The sequence below is a fragment of the Glycine soja genome, chromosome 13, assembly GCF_004193775.1.
Source record: "Glycine soja cultivar W05 chromosome 13, ASM419377v2, whole genome shotgun sequence".
Taxonomy (NCBI): domain Eukaryota; kingdom Viridiplantae; phylum Streptophyta; class Magnoliopsida; order Fabales; family Fabaceae; genus Glycine; species Glycine soja.
Window position 1 is genome coordinate 24664829 of NC_041014.1, and position 12909 is coordinate 24677737.

Genomic DNA, 12909 nt, shown 5'->3' on the forward strand with positions numbered 1-12909 from the left:
GTCAATTAACAGCACATAAGTAGGTTTTATGAGTGATGGTTTTCTTTTTGTATGTTAAAAGCCCAAATCCATAAAATTGACCATAAGTCCATAATACAAACCATAAAGAGGTTAATCAAGAGGTTTGGACCTATTTCTGAAAAGGATTATTATAAAAATATGAATACTTATTCTTATATCTCATTTACACCTCATTTCCTTTTTCATCACATTTATTATTTTTTACTCTAGGTTTTCTATCCTTCTACCATCCCAAAATGGGAAGGCATAGATACCAGGTACGTAGTACGAGTAAGTGGCTCGTATACGCACACAATTTGTGGCTTTTAAAATTGTTATAATAAGACTTCTTTTAAAAAGAACCCAAAATGTGATAAGGCAAGTTCAGTATACAGTACGCGATACGCAGGATTATTGAGAGAATTCTGAAAATATGGGACGATTAGTATTTTCTTTCTAAAAATGACAAGACTCTTGCAAATACCTATTGGAGCAATTTTGCCATGGTGAATCCTCTTGTTCATTAGTCATAAGCGTGGATCTCTTGAAAATTTGAAAGTCACTTTCGTTTAAACGAATTACTCCTCTGAGCTAATAATAATGAATCTGCTAAGGGATTCAGTTCTACTTCTACACCTGGGAAAGTATGCAACATGTACAGCAGTTCAAGAAAGAGAGCTAGAGCAGAAGAATCTTATCTTATTTTTTTAACAAATTAATGCTGGAAAACCCAAGCTATTAATTTAAACAGTAAACTCCATCAAAATGCTACAGCATTTCAACTAAAAATGCCTCTTTCTTCTCTTACAAGGTTTTTTCAACAGTCAACACTATCACCCCTCTACACACCCACACACACTATGGTGTTGGCTAGTGTGGCCATTCACTAATTCCCACCAATTGCATTTTGGTAGCAAATTAAGAACAAATCCTGCTATCATCCGAACCATTCTTTGAACCACACTGCTGCAGAGACTGTTTGCAATGAGCAATGGCTCCCTCAATTGAACTTTCCAACTCATAATTCGCGCTGATGCTCCTCTTGAAAAGTTGCAAATCATAGTACCCAGCTGAGCTGAAAGAAAAAGATGAAGACGAAGAAGAGGACCCGGATGAAGATGTGGACAAAGATGAAGCCTTTGTGGAACAATGTCGCTGACCAACCCCAGAGAAAGACCTCCTGTGGTCACAGAAATCATCTTCAACTTCAAGCATCTCTCTTTTGATGCTCTTCATGATAGAACAAGTTACCTGGTGCTTGCCATCATAGAAACTCTCAAAAGGGTTTCTCCTTGCAACCTTCATGTACTTGTTCTGACACTCTTTGCACCTTGATGACTTCTTCTCCGCTCCAATGTTGTTGCTTGCTGCAGCACTGGCGCAGAACTTGTCTGAGCAACCAGATTTGTTGAATAAAGTTTTCAGGTAAGCCCTTGAGGCCTTGAGTCTCTGACCAAGCCAGAACTGCTTCATCTGTTTCAGTTTCTTGGGCCAAGACTTCTTAGGAAGATCACCAATAAGGTTGTACTTGTTCATGTCAGAAAACCACCCCAGTTGGTATTCATTTGGGCTCACATCACTGCTCACACGGCGTGATTCTGAAGGAGAGATGTTGGATTCAAAAGGGGTGTTGGCATTTGTTGAAGGCACTCTAAGGTCAGTGGTGAAGGGAAAGGTTCTGTGTTCCAAAGCTGAATCTGATTTGATGTACTCAAAGTTGGCATTGGTGGAGTTTTCTACGAGCTTTTGAACCATTTGCAAACGAGGGGGAAGGTGAAGAGGAAGGAGTTTTCCCTTGTAGAAGAGATCATCAGCTGGAGAAGTTGATGACTCTTTTTCACTCATTTGGAATTCAAACTCTCTGTTGGATGGTGGAGAGCTAAGGGAATAAGAGAAGAAGTTTGGGGAGGAACATAGTTCCATGTCAATGTAGTCATCATCTACATGAACCATAGAAGTAACTTGTTTTGTGGCCATTTCAATTCTCATGTGACTCTCTTGTGATGATGGTTTTTTTTCTCTCAAATTTTGTGTGTCTGTCAGAGTATGGAGATAGATGCCTATGGGAAATTGAGCTTCCGCAAGGAAAAGAGAGCAGGGTATTCTTTAAAAAGAGGTGTGATGCTGCCAAACTTCGTAATACAAAAAAAGATTTTGTTAATTTAATTATTGGATATTAATCTTATCCCTTTTGTCTTCACTTTACTCTTCCACTTTTCGAAATAAATACCTCTACGTTAATGTAAAAGAAATGATACTTTTATATAAGTATGTATGCTGCTTTTCAAGCATGGAGGTATTATTTTATCTTTTGAATTCCCCCCTCCCCTACTGAGCAGTCATTGGCTTGCTAATTTATTTATTCTTCATTTTAGTGTATCCAAGTGTATAAAAAGTTATTGGCTCTTAGAAGAACATGCATAACTGTGAAAAATCCGAAATATTCGAAAAAGTTTGAATGGGGTTCAAATTTGTGGTCCTGTGACATGGAGAGATAATGTTAGTTGACTGAGTAGACATGTGTGAAGGGGTTCATTTTTATTTATTTTTTAACTTCTTATGTTTAACTGTATAAAACGTTTTATATATTGTCCTACTAAAAAACTGAGCAATGATAATATAAAAAGTTTTATTTTCACTATTATTTAAGTATAAGTTATTATATATAATATATGGTTGAATCATAATATAAAATTATTATCAATATAGAGTCATTAAGGATCTTTAAAAGTGGAAAAAAATAATAAAATAATATGAGTTTCATTTTTATAGTATACTTTAATTTAATTTTTTTATCTCAATTTATTTTTTTTTATTTCTTTTTACTCTAGCAATCAGATACTAAAGTTTAACTTTTAATTAATTTTTAAAATTTAATAAACTTATCATATATATAAACTGAGCAATGATAATATAAAATTTTTTATTTTCACTATCATTTAATTATAAGTTATTATATATAATATATGATTGAATGATAATATAAAATTATTATACACCATATCAATATAGAGTCATTAAGGATCTTTAGGATTTGAGTGGAAAAAGAAAAAAAAAATAAAATAATATGAGTCTCACTTTTATATAGTATACTTTAATTTAAGTTTTTTTTATCTTAATTTATATTTATTTTATTTCTTTTTACTCTAGGAATCAGATCCTAAAGTTTAACTTTTTAAGTAATTTTTATGAAATTTAATAAATTTATCATATATATATATATATATATTTTGAATAATAAGTAAAAAAAAACTCCCATTGATACTTTTTTCTTTTTTTCTCTCTCTTTTTCCCATTATTTATTTACCTCCAAGGTCCTATGAATGCACCGTAGAGATAGATGCAGCTATCCCCACCAGTATCTGTCAAAGACTCAAAGTAGTAATAAAGAGAGCAATGATGATCCTTGAAAGTACCTAGTTTGCTTTCATTATTCTTTTTCTTTTCCCTTTTTCCCTATTCTCCTTTGTTTACAAGTTCAATCCATGATGTAATTCATACCCTTCCCATGATAGATTTAGATTTGGTTTATTGAGTAATAACAATTACTTTGAGTGGAAATGGTTAAGGCAAGTTCTACTTAAGCGGCACATGAGATTCAAATTCAGTCCCTATAATGAATCTTCCGTAATTAGTGGTTAACATAATTGGTCCAAAGCCATGTGTTAGATGAACACTTTCATTCTTGTATTGTCCTATTCCATTTTAGTTCGATACGTCAAGGTACAAGCCGAGAATCTGCAACTCAAAGGAAGATGTTGACACTGGCCTTGTTTTTATTGAGAGTTTCAATGTAACGCACTAAACCTTCCAATTAGTTCCATGATAAACAAAGTATGAATCGAATGATTCACATACTAGATTGAACCTAGTGAGGAAGCAGGTACATGATACATTTACTAGGGAGGTCTCAATGAAATGAATCTACATCCCTGTCTAGTCTACATATATCCTTATCCACTTATACATGATTAAGGGTACTGGCCTGCAAATACGGGTATGAGAGGCTGTAATGTATTTCATTTGTTAATTAGGACACTTTAGTGTTTTACTCGTAAATAATGATTGAAACTTTGAAATGGTTAATATAAATATTGACTTAAGCAAACGAAACACAATTTATCTCAGGTTTGAAATGACACTAAAAAGATTTTACATTATCATTCAATTATGAAGTATCACATATAATAAATTTACTAATTTTTATAATAATTAATTCAAAAGTCATATTTATCATGATTTCTTATTGATTCATAATGTAAAAACTTTTATATTAAATATTAAAAGTAAAACTCTTCTCAGTTTTTTTTCTTCATTAACCCACGGATTCCTTTAGGAATGTTTATTTTCTATGAAGAAGACAAGTGTCTTGCAATTTGCTCATTCGATAAGGTGCAAGAAATTTGGGAAGTGAATTTTGTTTTTCTCCTTTACCTTTTATGCCTCATCTATAACTGACCAATTCTACATTATTCGTCCTTTTGGAAGGCCCCTTCCATCTCTCATTCTCAATTGGCTCATGGGCAATAATTCACGGTTGTGGTAAGTGATGTGCTCATTTGACCAGGTCAAAATGTAATGCAAGTAAGCTATTTTTAATCTTTCATCTTTGGCTCTTTGCTTGTTGTTATATTATATTACTGATTTGGGGACTCAAACTTTGAGGCTTGACCTATAAACAAATACAAAAATGAATTGGTAAGTGACAAATAGGATCCTATAGCCTATACCATAGGACAAACGAAGTGGTGAATAACTATAAGTTTACAATCACAACCAGAAGGGCTAGCTAGCGTTGGTTTCGAGATTGAGAGGTTAAAAAAGCCACTAATGCTTGAGGGCAGTTGTTTTTGTCTCCCTTTGCCGAGTTCCCAGTCTCAAGCAGATTCCCCAACCCAAGTTGAGTTTAAGTAAAACTCTCATAAAGAAAGAGTGTTGCTTCTTTTCTGGTTTAAGAGTAAATATTTTTTTTCCCCAATGCTGAGACACTCATCTGATATGAACCATATGATGGATTCTGAAAAGAAGGCCCACAAAAACAATAAAAAGTTAAAAACTCATGACATCATATGATTGTTAGTTTGTTACTGATGTGGTAATGTAAGAATTTCTCAATTAAAAATGAGAGTTCAAGCATTATACAAAAGCAAAATGCATATTATATAACATGAAGGTGAAATACCAAGTGCAGTTTATGGCAAATTTGAGGGAAGGGAAAAAGAAAAGCCTGCTTGATTTCAGACCCTTTTCTTTATCATCACTAAAGGACTAGAAAAATGTCAGTGCCACATCACGTGCTTCTCATCAAACTACGTCACATGATCACTTTTTCAAGAACGGCCCTTTTATTTTAAAGGTCATTGGCTAATTGTGAGAGAGAAATAATGGGCCACATAACAAGATTGGCAGTAGCCGGATTTAATGGAGAGTGTCATTGCAGAGATAAAGGCTCTCCTTCTTCCTATCTTACACCCTCCCTTCCAAGTGAGCCCAAATGGTATCAACCTTATCTTTTTCCTTTCACCTTTTTCCTTCAAAAGGCTATTTTACTTTTCATAATTGGCTTTCATGATGACCAGAAATGCATGGAAGTTATTCGTTTGAGGGTAAGTAAACAATAGTACCACTACCACTGATGTCTGCTGGAAGGAGGGGAAAAAAGGGAAAGAAATTCTAGTACCATTCTACTACAACAAATGTCCCCATACACTTTAAATCAACAATCATTTAAGTGAAAACCAAATCTTATCAGTAAAAGAAGAAAGTAATTGAAACCAGTCAAATCAATTTAAACTCCTTGAAAGCCAATAGAGAAATTATGTCTATTGTTGAACTTAAATATGTGGTTGAATTATTTAATTATAAATGCATATTACTTTATGAGTATATTAGTTTAATATTTAGCATATTACATAAAATTGAATATATATTTTAGATTTAATTACTCATTTGATTTGTATATGGCACAATCTTTATGTTTCAATTTCTACACCTACAAATTACTTGTTTTAGTCCGAACACATACATTTTCCATACATATTAATCTGATACGTTTTGTATCCGAGGAGGTTGCAAAATAAGGAAAACAAGCAAAGAAAACACAGAAAGATATGAGAGCAAATGCAACTCCAAGTTAGAGAAAATTCTCTAGACTACTACTATTTTCATTTTCAAATTCATCCGTATCCCCACAATCATTACCCCTTATCCTTATAACAGAATTCTCTTAGCAACTCTCTTTTCAAACCAACTTATTCCCTTCACAAAAAGTCTACTCCTAATTAGACCCATTTAACCTCTTGGGCCTATGGACATAAACCTAAAAAGGTTACTTCTCCTTGGGTTGGATCCCATCATTACCACCCTCTCTAAAATTTGCCTTGTCCTTAAGGTAGAAAGAAGGGTACTTAGTCTGAATGGCAGTAGCGGACTCCCAGGTAGCTTCTTCGACTGGCTGGGACTTCCACAGGATGAGCCATTCAGGAAAAAGAGCTCCATTGCAATGATTGTCACGAGTATCCAAAATGGCCTCTAGAGTAAGGGGGTCTAAATCTCTCACCTCCATGCTAGGGGGCAAGTTAGCAATCACCACACCACTCTTCAAGGTCCGTTTAAGTTATGAAATATGGAAAACAGGGTGAATGCAGGCAAAAGGGGGCTAATTGCAGTTTGTATGCCACTTTTCCCATACGTGATACAATCTAAAAATGACCAAAGTAACATGGGGATAACTTGGGATTGATCTTGCAAACCACAGATTGCTAAGGATGAGGACGGAGTTTAACATATACCTAGTCGCCTTCCTTATAAGTAACTTGGTGATGACGAGCATCAACAACTTTCTTCATAGATTGTTGCGCCCTATGCAAATGAAACTTCAACTGTCGGAGAGCTTCATCCCGGTCAAGAAGCACGGAGGCCACATATTCTACTTGGGTTTATCCTACCAAATATCACAACATCAAAGGAGGTTGTCAGCCATAAACAATCTCAAAATGAGATTTTCCCATAGCTGATTGAGAGGATGTATTATACCAGAACTCTGCCCATGATAACCATAAGGACCACCTTGTTGGTTGTTCAGAAGAGAAACAACGCAGAAATGTCTCCAAGCATCTGTTCACCACCTCAGTTTGACCATTTGTTCAAGGATGGTATGACGTACTCATGCGCGATTGCTAATAATGGATTTTGGAAACCTATGCAACCTAGCTATGTCCTTGATAAAACCTCAACTATCGTCTTGGCTGTAAAGGGGTGCTTCAAAAGCAGAAAATGTGCATATTTGGAGGGCCTGTCAATAACCACTAGGATGACTTCAAACCCGTGAGAACAAGGCAAATCAATGATGAAATCCATAGAAATATCTTCCCAAACCACTTTAGGGGATAAGAATGGGCTGAAGTAAACTCGCAAGAGATATAGCATGATATTTGTTCCATTAACACGCATCATAGTGACGGACATATTCCATGATTGTGTTTTTCATCCCTTTCCGGAAAACAGTAGCAGCAAAGCGCTAATAAGTTTTGGTATACCCAGAATGTCCTCCTAGAATTGATTCGTGAAATTCCGCAAGCAAGGTGGGTATCAAAACTGAGGAAGAACCTAACATGAGGCGACCTTTGAAGAAAACTAAACCATCACGTAGTAGATAGTCTAGAAGTGTGGTCGGGTCTGTTTGCAATGTTTCCATGAGGTGATTCAGAAATGAGTCGTTATGGATTTCCTCCCTAATTTTTGGAAAATCCATCCAATAGGAGCTGACTGAGATTGCTTGAAATTCAATAGGAACAGATTGTCAAGACAGGGCATCTGCTACTTTGTTCTCAGGTCTAGGCTTGTAAATGACCTTGTAAAGGCAAATATCACAAACAAGAATTGGAGGGGTTGAATTGTGATTTAAGTAATTGTTCAAATCTTTTAAAAACAATAGGATTTTTCATTTGTATAGGTAACTTTATAAGAAGGCAAGTCACCTTTTATCACAAGAACACACTTCAGACGATGAGAAAAATGAATTTTCAAAGACGCAGTTTGTCTTATAATTGTTAAAACATAATTTAGTCCCAACATCAATTAACAAACGAAAAAGAAAAAATAATAAATAGAGACAAAGATTTATATTGGTTTGTCTCTATCACTGAGGCTACCCCCATTTCTTCGTAAATCATCAAGTTTCACTAACTTTTCACGGATTACAAGTATTGTGTCACAACCACTTCTGGCTCTTACACAAATCAAACTCTATCTCATGTTTGATCAACATCCATTATTCTTTCTTCGACCAAGCCATTATTGGCTCTAAACAAATCAAACAAGATTTGTGATGAAAGATGGATCAAAGACTAACACACAATCACCTTATAGGCGCTTAAACAATCTAAGCACCTAGTCTTTTTCTCTCAAGGTGTTTTGAAAGCTTTGCTAATCTTACAAGAAAATATTCAGAAATTCTTGTTGAAGAAGAAGGGTAGAAGAAATTATGCATAGAAGATAAAACTCTATCAATCTTCAAAAACTTCTGGTTTATACAGGCCTCTGACTTTAGATATTCGTTGTCTTATAACAGGTAGATCTTACTTTGATCTTCATCTGATAAAAAGAGATCGTTGGGTGCATTTGATGCACGTCCTTTCTTCATGTCGAGAGCTCTTCCTTTGAGGCTTACATGTACAAAATATTATAGTATATGGTCACATCTTTGTGTCAGAGTAGCTCCTGCATAGTAGAGCTCGTCTTTTGATGGTATATCAGATCTTAACTTAATTTTTTCTTCATAAGATTCAACAGATCCCAGAAGAATGTTTTTGCAGATAGAATCTCAAACACCGAGTAATAAATGATGTATTAAATATCATATAAATATGCAATGTCAAATCATGATCTTATTTGCTTATCGTCTGAAAAACCTCAAACGCAGATCATGTAACATATTCTCTTTGTATTTATTTGCATCTAATCAAAATAATTAAGGATCTTGATCAGTCTTTCAAACATAAATGCCTTTGGACTCACTAGACCTCAAATTGGTATCCCATTAATTTGGATAACCAACATTGTTGGTTTGTAGTGGTGATGCGTTGTTGAAGTAAATGACGGAGACTCTTATGATTCGTGTAATCCTTGAAGTTTCACCCTAAAAGGTAATGTCTCCAATATTGGACACAAAGAGCCAAAGCCATGACCTCCTTTTCGTATACTGACTTAGAGAGAATCCCATCTGCCAATGCTTTACTAAAATAAGTGTTCAAGCCCTTCACAACCCCGAACTTTATCGGAAAGTGTACCGAGTCGTTAAAGTAATAATAAAACGGTAAGAAACCGAGTATCAAACTCAGGGAACTTGTTTCATTTGGTGAAGTTTCATTCAGCAAGCAAACATTGATATAAAGCCATGTAAACAGAATTAAACCAAAGATGTATATGTTGTAAATCTAAAATAACTACAAATACGCTTATTAAAATGAGAGAGAAAACAAATGATTAAAACATTGGGTCCTTCTACTGAACGTTTGATGTAATTAAATTTTTTTTTCTCTAATTAAGATTATTTATGTGTTCTATGCTGAAGACTAAAATATCAAACATTGATTCCTCGCGTGAATGGACTAATTCTAATTAAACATTGTTCTCAGATGTCTCGTCGAACTTAGCCTAACCGAATAACATTATAATCACAGCATATCAAAAACTAAAACCCTACACTCTATGTCTAGCAATGTAGTTATCTAGCCCTGCTCTATTCAGTTCTAAGGATTAATATATTTTCCAATGTTAAAAATCCTAACTTTACACACAAATGGGTGATCAGACCAGAAACATGCAATAATTAAGTGCAAATAGAAACAATGAACACATAAAAACAACTTTAAATAGATAATCAATAATTTTCATCAAGTTTCAACAGAATTTTCCAACAGATATACCTAGCCTTCCATCACGAGACAACACTTTTCAACTACAAGATGAGGGTTTAAGAAGAAAATAACATATTACACAGTGGTAGGGATGTCTCCTCCACCTCTGGGAACCTAGAAATTACTCCTAAACCTAAGATCCTCTTGAAAGCTGAGATTTTTGGCGTCCTTGCTTTGTTTTGCGCTTCTGTTCTGCTTTCTCCGTCCCAATTCAGGCACCCCCTTGATTTTTCCAACTTCAGTCTTAAAAAGGGCTTTCTGTCCTCGAAGGCTCGCTTAGCGCCATTTTCGGACTTAGCGCGAGTTAGTGAATATCTGCTGAGTGAGCTGGGCGCGCTTAGCGCGGGAAGAGACAAACGTCTCACTGAGCGAGCTGATGACAAACTGAGCGCGTAGATGCTTCTCAATTTCTCCTCTAGATTCTCCCAACTCGCTAAGCGGGTTGAGTGTCTCGCTTAGCGCGTGATTCTCGCTAAGCGTACAAGCCTCGCTTAGCGAGACACCAACTGCAAGCCTTCATAATCTTCATCATTTTTACCTGAAATTGAAGTTGAAACACATTAAATTCACAATGTTGGGCATTTCTACTGAACAAAATTAAACTAAACCTAAAAATATGTACAAACCTACAAAAAGAACCATAAATTAGGGAAAAGATAAATATTTTATAAAACTTTTCTATACAAAAGTTAGTCATAAATGATGACTAACAATAAGCTATAGGTTGTCAATTCTGTATAAGAACAATGCCAATTCCCCTTCCGGAAGCATTACACTCAATAAAAAAAATCCTTGGAGAAATCTAGCAAAACCAATACCAGAAAGGTAAACAAACATTGCTTGAGCTGATAAAAAGCAAGTTGTTGCTCCTCATTCCAAAAGAACCCTTCCTTCTAGTAAGCCCTATCAAAGGTTGATTTATTTTACCATGGTACCTGATGAATCAACGGTAATAGCCCATAAGGCCCAAGAATCCCTTGACATCCTTCGTAGTTTGGGGTCGTGGCCATTTAAGAACAACTTAAACCTTAGAGGGGTCCATGTTGACTCATTGAGTAGAGATTATATGACCAAGATACTTCACTAAAGTAAGATCGAATGAACATTTCTTCTGATTGGCCACAGAAAAATGTTGAATCAATAGGGACAAAACAGATTGCAAATGGGAAATGTGCTCCTACCATGTAGGACTATATATAAGAATATCATAAAAAAATACCAACACATACTTGTGCAGAATGGGTGGAACACAGAGTTCATAGTGGATTAGAAGATGGATTAAGCATTCATTAGCCTAAACGACATGACGAGGTCTCATAGTGATCCTCATGTGTACGAAATGCAGCCTTAGGGATATCATTTTCTTTAACCTGGATTTGGTGGAAGCCCGATTTGAGGTCAATCTTTGAGAAGAATCGGGAGTCATGGAGATCATCCAAAAGCTCATGAATGGTTGGGATTAGGTATTTGTCTAACACCATTACCTTGTTCAAAGCTCTATAGTCTACACACATTCTCCAAGAATTATCTTTCTTTTTTACCAATATAAGTGGACTTGAGAATGAACTTACGAAATGATGGATTACTCCATCCAAAAACATCTCTTGAACTTGTTTTTCAATTTAATCTTTGTGGTGGTGGGCGTATTGATATGGACAATATTGAGTTGGGTTGCAAGGTGATTGCGTGATCATGGGTGCGGCAGGGAGGAAGTGTCATGCTCTCTGTGAAAACTTCATCATGTTGGTCCAGTAGATTCTACAAATCAAACTTGAAGCTCATGGAAATGGGGCCCATTAGTCACCTTGGAGGTCTCATTCCCATCCACATGAGTAAGTTCACCCCTATCAATAGCTACCTCTTGCAAGACTCTTTTCATCGCTGGAAAAAAAACTATCCTAAATATGATACCTTTTCAAGGTAATCTTCTGACCATTATCCTCAAAACTACCAATTTTTTTTCTCAAGTCATGTGACCATAAGTTTATAACCAATCCACCCCTAAGACCAAATATCACATTCATCTACCTTTGTCGATTCATCCTGGTCCAATGGTGTCTCGTTGGGAGAGTCCTCTCTTTCCCAAATCAGTAATCAAAGATGCTTAGGCCATAGTTCCCTCCACACTTGAAACATAGTCCCTTAGTTCTACGCTCAATAAGCTCACGATAAGGGGGATTTTGAGTACCTTTACATTGTTGAGGTAGCCCAAAATAAGCAAATCCACTTTTATGCCCTCTTTCACCATGCCCAATTGAACTCCTGATAGACTGGGCCAATCCTACAGCCCCAATTGGCTGGGGTTTAGAAGTGCCCTGAGAATTGGAGATCAAATTTTGGCGAACCATGGAAGAACTAGTTCGCCAACCTAAAGTACTCTTTGAATGATGAGAGTGATCTAGTGTCTGCTCGATGAGACATGTTAGGAGATCATATGGTGATAATTTGGTGGTTCAAACATCAACACTTCCATATGGATGTTGTCTCAGAGGCCCCTAAGGAAGAAACCCATGTACTAGTCTTTAAACGACATTGGAGGAACTTAGACCATCAACACTTCAAAAGCTCTGACATATTCGTCGAGAGTGCCAGTTTGATGAAGAGGCTTCACTTGCATGAATGGATTTCTGAATTAGTGTTCACCATAATGTTCTAACAAGGATTATTTGAAGGAAGACCAAGTCAACTAAGGTTGAGAATTGAGGAGGAATCTAAACTAGTGCCATGTCATCCCTGCCATGTAGATATGGGTGAGTTAGATTCACATCTCAGGTGGAGTTCCCTAAATAGAGAAATAGAGTTTCGCCTTCACTAGCCATTCGACAGGATCTTTGTCGATGAAAGAGGGAAGCTCAACCTGTTTCGACAACAGCTGTGAAGCATCATCAAAAGATGACATAGGATTTGGGGGTATCGGGTTGTCTTGGAAACCATTTCTCATCTCCTTACTTAGTGAGGAAACGGTCTTCGAGAGCTCGTTAACGCTGGT

General features: G+C 36.0%; 1 protein-coding gene across 1 annotated transcript; it reads right to left on the reverse strand.

The window, feature by feature from the left end:
• Nucleotides 1-592: 592 nt before the first annotated feature.
• Nucleotides 593-2076, reverse strand: LOC114381836 (probable membrane-associated kinase regulator 4). Its single transcript, XM_028341060.1, has one exon. The coding sequence runs from the start codon at nt 1987-1989 to the stop codon at nt 919-921; it is 1071 nt and encodes a 356-aa protein (XP_028196861.1). The 5' UTR covers nt 1990-2076; the 3' UTR covers nt 593-918.
• Nucleotides 2077-12909: the final 10833 nt, after the last annotated feature.

Coding starts and splice junctions, on each gene's coding strand:
- LOC114381836 (XM_028341060.1), bottom strand. CDS start 1,989: ATGAGAATTGAAATGGCCACAAAACAAGTTACTTCTATGGTTCATGTA.